Source organism: Crocuta crocuta, unplaced genomic scaffold (genome assembly GCF_008692635.1).
Source record: "Crocuta crocuta isolate KB4526 unplaced genomic scaffold, BGI_CrCroc_1.0 scaffold235, whole genome shotgun sequence".
Classification (NCBI taxonomy): domain Eukaryota; kingdom Metazoa; phylum Chordata; class Mammalia; order Carnivora; family Hyaenidae; genus Crocuta; species Crocuta crocuta.
Window position 1 is genome coordinate 7,078,849 of NW_027531285.1, and position 6,000 is coordinate 7,084,848.

The 6,000-nt window shown below is 33.2% G+C and overlaps 1 protein-coding gene across 2 annotated transcripts in view; it reads right to left on the minus strand.

Moving 5' to 3' along the window:
- The window catches only part of CUNH8orf88 (chromosome unknown C8orf88 homolog), a 33,749-nt gene that overhangs the window by 25,906 nt on the left and 1,843 nt on the right, over positions 1-6,000 (minus strand). The window contains exons 1-2 of one of the 2 annotated variants that reach the window (XM_077771243.1): positions 2,095-2,175; positions 968-1,066 (exon numbers count right to left, since the gene is read on the minus strand). In XM_077771243.1, the coding sequence (XP_077627369.1) occupies positions 968-1,040 (73 nt within the window). In that variant the 5' untranslated portion in view covers positions 1,041-1,066; positions 2,095-2,175. Of the gene's footprint in view, positions 1-967; positions 1,067-2,094; positions 2,176-6,000 lie in introns of those variants that run through there. The other variant, XM_077771242.1, reaches the window with a different exon arrangement.

A 6,000-nucleotide genomic window follows, 5' to 3' on the forward strand; every position in this document is an offset into this window, starting at 1 on the left:
CATTAATTTCATTTGTCTGTCTTAAGTCACACAGCTATCTTCAGAAGAAACATGACCAAAGTAGAACAATTTTCCTTGTAAGAATCAAGGATGAGAGAATAAATAGAAGACTGAGGAACTGGTGCCATTTCTATCTTTTCTGCTTTATCTTTGCACCCAATAAAAGGGCTATTTTTTTCCTTTTTCTAAATATCCAGTAACTCAGTTGAACACGTGGACTAAAGAGTATTTTAATAGGATGGTGAGATAATCTATATATATTTATGTATTTATTAGTATTTAATTTAATAATTGATTAAAATGCATATATTATTTACACACACATATACACATTCCTAAGTTAGAATTCAGAAGCCATTGAGGTAACAATGAAAAACTAAAAGGTTAATATTCCAATTTAGCAAAATGTATTTCAAGAATTTTTCCAAAATACTAGTTATATGAGCAAAAGGGAAATTTTTAATTTTAGAAATTTTTGTTTAGCTTTTCTGAAAATAAGACTAAATGTTCCAGCTCAAGTATAGCCGTAACCTGTAACTGTTCTTCTGCTTGTATTAATGAATTAATTCATCCATTCATTCATTTATATGCAGTTAGGAATTTTTTTTTTTAAGGCTAATTCTCTCTCCCTCATGCTGTTCTACAGTGACTATAATCAGAGGGCACAATCTGTATTGAGAATACCATTCTAAGCAGAAGCCAGTTAACCATGAAAATGAGAAATGAAAAAAAATCCATAAAGGTTTTCTCAGGCAAGACCCATTCTTCCCACCTTTGTTGGTCTGGTAGGCTATGCAAGAGTCTTTTTCTTTGCTAATACTTTTAAACTCTTCAAACAAAGGAGATCATTAGTTTTCATTCTTCTTTACCCACCATAAACAATTACCTTATATATCAGTAAGCCTTTCAAATACTATTTAGCCATTATCCAAATTATATTTAAAGATGTATACCTGAGCTTACTTACCAGGGGAAGAAGTCAGATGACGAACAGGTCTTGCTGGTTGAAGCGGTTTACCAATCAATTTTTTGGTTTCCATTATCACAAAGACCTTGAGGTTCCATACTTGAAGAGGGAAAAATACATCTTTTCAACAAGATAATGAAAATGCCTTACCATATACATATAAATAACCACAACATTCATTTGAAGATACCTACTTTATAAGTTAAAGAGTTAACGTGGAAAACAATATCACAAGCCTTTAAAATAGTATGTGACAATCTTTATAGCATCTGTCACAATGGAACAGTCCCTCTTTTAAAACATTTTACTCCTTTAACTTTTGACTTTTCTTTTGGCTTGTTTTCTATTTCTCTGACTACCTCTTCTAACTTCGTTAGCTTATTCCTCTTCCTTTCTCCAATGAAATTTAGGAATTCTTCCAAATTTGGCTTTGATCCTCTTCATTGACCTAATCTACTCTCATGATTTCAACTACCTATCTACATGATAAATATGCCCTAATTTATACATCTAGCATCTAACTCTCTTTTAAATTCCAGTTCTATTTTTCTAAATATCTATAACATTTCTAAACATTTATATCTTATCACTGACACCTCAAATTCAACATATCCAAAATCAAATTCAATACTTCAACTCCAGAGCTGTTTCTCCTGCTGTAGTCCTTCACCAACTCCCTCAGACCAACTCTGGTCAAATAAGATCTAAATAAGAGCCTCCATACCATTAGTCTCTAATTCCCGTCCATTTTACTTCCAAAACAATTCTCAAATCGATTTTCTTCATTCTCACAACTCCTCTTTTAGTGCCACAATAACTCTGAATTCATCTCCCTGATCAGTCTGATTTAAACACTCCCTTGTCTCCCTATGTTCCTGGGACACAATGAATATGCCCACATCATGGCATTAGAGAACAACACTGTACTCTACTATAATAGACTGAGTTATCTTCTATACTTGAGCAAAACTGAGGAGCAGATTCTAGAAGTGAGGAATAATATTTTCATTCACCCTCTTTCCCTAGCAGCTAACACAGTACCTGGACTGGATTCAAAGTAGGTGCTAAACAAATGGATGAATATAACCTCTTTGTCTCCAAACTATGATCCCTTTACATATACCCACCTGTTTAGGAAACTTCAGTTCCTCATCACCTCCTGGATTATTCATAATAGAAAGAGGCCAACATCCATGTGTCGTGTAGAATAAACCATTTACCTAAGTTATATCATTTAAGAATCAGAACAACTCTATCAATTAGGCACAATTACAAGTTAAAGTCCAGATCTCAGGTCAGCCTACCTGTTGTTAGTATTATGGCTCCAGCACCTAGTTATATAAACATGGAAAACACTAGCCACTACCTCCTAGGTTTGATGTGAAGACTAAGTAAGGTATATGTAAAAAGTATTAGCACAAACTGTGGCACACAGTAAGAGCTCAATAAATGTTAGCTTTACTATTTTTTGATAATGTTAATTTTACAGATAAGGCTTAGAGAAATTAGGTATCTTGCCAAGGTCCGAGTCTAAGAAGTGATGGTGTGCCCTGCTCATGCTTCAGCCAACAAGAATGAAGAATCTAGCCCAGCCTTTCTCCACCCCATACCTAGGCACAAATGAACAGGTTCTGGGTACGTGTCCTTACGTGCTCACAAGACACCCCTGGATCTACCCTCTTCCCATGTGGTACTTACTGCACTAGTCACAATTACCTTTTACCTGACCATTAAATTACAGTTCTACCATGCAGGTCTATCTCCAGTGTCTAGTACAGTGTCTAGAACACTGTGAATGTTTAAAAGATTGTTGAATTCATAAATGGTATTTCGTTTTACCATATACTTATACATTCTGGAGTTCCTTCACTCTCCCTGCTGCTATTCTCCCAAAGTGCTATTCATTTTTCAAGACCAAGGTCAAGTTCTTACTTGCTTGGAAAATATCTTCGTGCCTCAACAGTAATGCTAAATAAAATAATTCACATGAGGCTTTCTAGTTCCTAATAGTTGGCTATAAAATAATAAATAACAAAAATAATTTATTTTTCTTCTTCCACTGACCCTTACATTTATTAATTATTCTAAAATGCACCACAGTAAATCTATTTCACCTGTTTGAGTAGACTGAGTTATCAGACACTAAAAAAACCAGATCTTATTTATCTTTGTATCCTAGTACCTGCAACACAATTGGTTTTACCTACTAAATAAATCTATAAATGTAAATACCTCCTAAATATAACTGAAACCTTCTGATACCTGAATTGGATATAGCTTTCCAAATCATGATGTCTATTAAGACAAAACCAAAAGTAAAATTCCACCTGACTTTACATCTGCTTATCCAGAGACAAAGTAACCATATGATTTTAAGCAGATTGTTACCCTAAATGACTGTTTCCCTAAATATGTAAGAGGGTTAATAACTCCCTGTTAGCTCCAGAGACCTACTTTTACCTATTTAAAAATGCCTCTGGACATTTTATGCTAAGCAAAATAAGTCAGTCAAAGAAAGAAAAATATATGATTTCACTCATATGTGGAATTTTAGAAACAAAACTGATGAACAAAGGGTAAGGGAAGCAAAAAACAGAGAGGGAGACCAACTATAAGAGACTCTTAAATACAGAGAACAAACGGAGGGCTGCTGGAGAGGTGCTGGGTAGGGAAATGGGCTAACAGGGTGATGGGCATTAAGGAGGGCATTTGCTGGGATGAGCACTGGGTATTATATGTAAGTGATGAATCATTAAATTCTGTTCCTGAAATGATTTACACTGCATGTTAGCTAAGTTGGATTTCAATTAAACAAATAAGTTAGAAAAATGCCTCTAGACATAACTCAAATGTTAATATCATAAATTTATAAATAAGTGCAAAAATAGTTTTTCCTTAAGTTTGTAGATAAGCCAGCTAGTATTCCAAACTAATACCTAAAGAGCTTTTGCTGTGTATCTCTTAACTGGTATTTCAACATGGCTTTTATCAGTCTTCTAAACAAAACTAATGCTGTCCTTACTTTCCTGGCAATATAATTTTGATATAAGAAGAAACAAATAAAATTTATAAGCATATGTAGCAAAAAACTATTTCAGACAAGTAAGTATTTATTGAACATTTTCTATATGGAAGGAAAATTTTAAATAAGGGTCAAAAAGCAATCTAATGCTGTGTTATTTGACGTTTATCCTAGACATTTTAATTAGGACCCTAATACTAGTAACTTTCCATCCTGTTTCCCCCTATGAAACTAATGAATCAGAATACAATAGAGTACTTTGGCACACACGTTCTTGTTTTTCATTGCTCAGCTGAAACTGAGTTGATAGGTTGTAAAGTCTTTTCTAGTTGCTGAGCAATGAAAATCCACAGTATTCAAACTAGGGATTTTCAAGAGTTGGAGAGTTACAGAACCATTATATGATTTTGCAACACAAGTACATAAACAAAAAATAAAAGATCTTTTAGTATCGTCCACCCTTCCAATTTATGGTAGGAAAAATACAGCAAAGGTTCCAGATACATAAATTCACATGAGTTAAGGAAGTGAGAAATGATGATGCCATACAGTACTCTCTTTAATTTTTTAAGTAAACTATCTCTGCATAGAGACACTGACATTATAGGGAGTAAATCTGGAATGCACAGTATACAAGAGCACCATGTATTACACAGTGTTATTAATGGAAAAGACAAGTATTTACAGTAGGTAGGTATTATTGTAAAACTGAATCACAGGATTGTAATCCATGAAGGACAGGACTCCACAAACCAAAGCCTAACTCTCAGTTTAGATTAAAAATAATAAAGATTTAACTATAAAATCATTATATAAAATAACTTCAGTCTTAAACTCTAATGCCTGCTTCACTCAAACAGTATAGAGCTCCAAAAGTTTCCTTTCAAGCTACTAATAAATATTACGTAGGGTAGGCATTTACAGTATCGACTATTACAAAGGACACTTGCAAAAGAAAAAAAAAATCCTACTGAAAACACTAGATAACAAGAAGTGGGTCAATCATGGAGTTGTCTTCTAAAACTATGAATAATATATAGCTTTGTGATATATTTTTTAAAAAACATTTTGATCCAATGTCTCAAAATTTTCATTCTATTAATACATGCTGAGAACTAGCTACTGAATAGGTTTTGTTTTGTTTTTTCAAGCTTACACATAGTTAAATCATCTCAAAGAGCCAACTGCTATGAATACTGGCCTGCATGTCAGGAAGCTTTAGCTGCTATTCTACATCTAGCAATACTACACTATATCTTAGGTTCCTTTCCTGATCAAAAAAAAAAAAAAAATCAAACTAAATATAAATCCTAAGGACTCACCAATTCTGAAATTATAAATTAATCTAAAAATACAACATAGTGAGTTAACAGCAGACCAGCAGACCAAGTGGGACATAATCTTACTATGCAATGTATGCTATTCTTTATTTTATTAAAACTCCCATTTTTGAGGTCCTATTACATGCTAAACGCTTTACATATATTATTTCATTTCATTATGAGCCAATCATTAACTGCTATAGAAAATCACTATTAGTCACCTTACAGATGTAAAACCTTGATGCTCAGAAAAATAAGATTCTCAAGAACACCTAGCATATATTTGGCAAAAATGAGGATTTAACTATAAAGTTCATGCCCATGCATGTTTGGTGAGTAAAAGAAAGACACGTATGACTCTCTAGTATTCCATATGGACACTGCTTGTATGGATTTTTTAAATGAATTATGACAAGCGACATTTATATATAAAGACTTGCTGAATAAATTGGCATATATGAATAATTTCCATTTCCTCAATTTATAATTTTTCTTAGAACACTAAATAAATTATAGGATTACTATGCTTTCCTCATTCTGTAGACATGGAACAGTGCCATGCTTATCATGGGTCACAACGTAAGAAACACACTATGTACTGTGTGGTAATAATATCCAACTTAAATTCTAGATCTCTTTAGAAAGTGCTAATGGTTCTGCTGCAATTAATAAGATCAAAGAGATGTAGG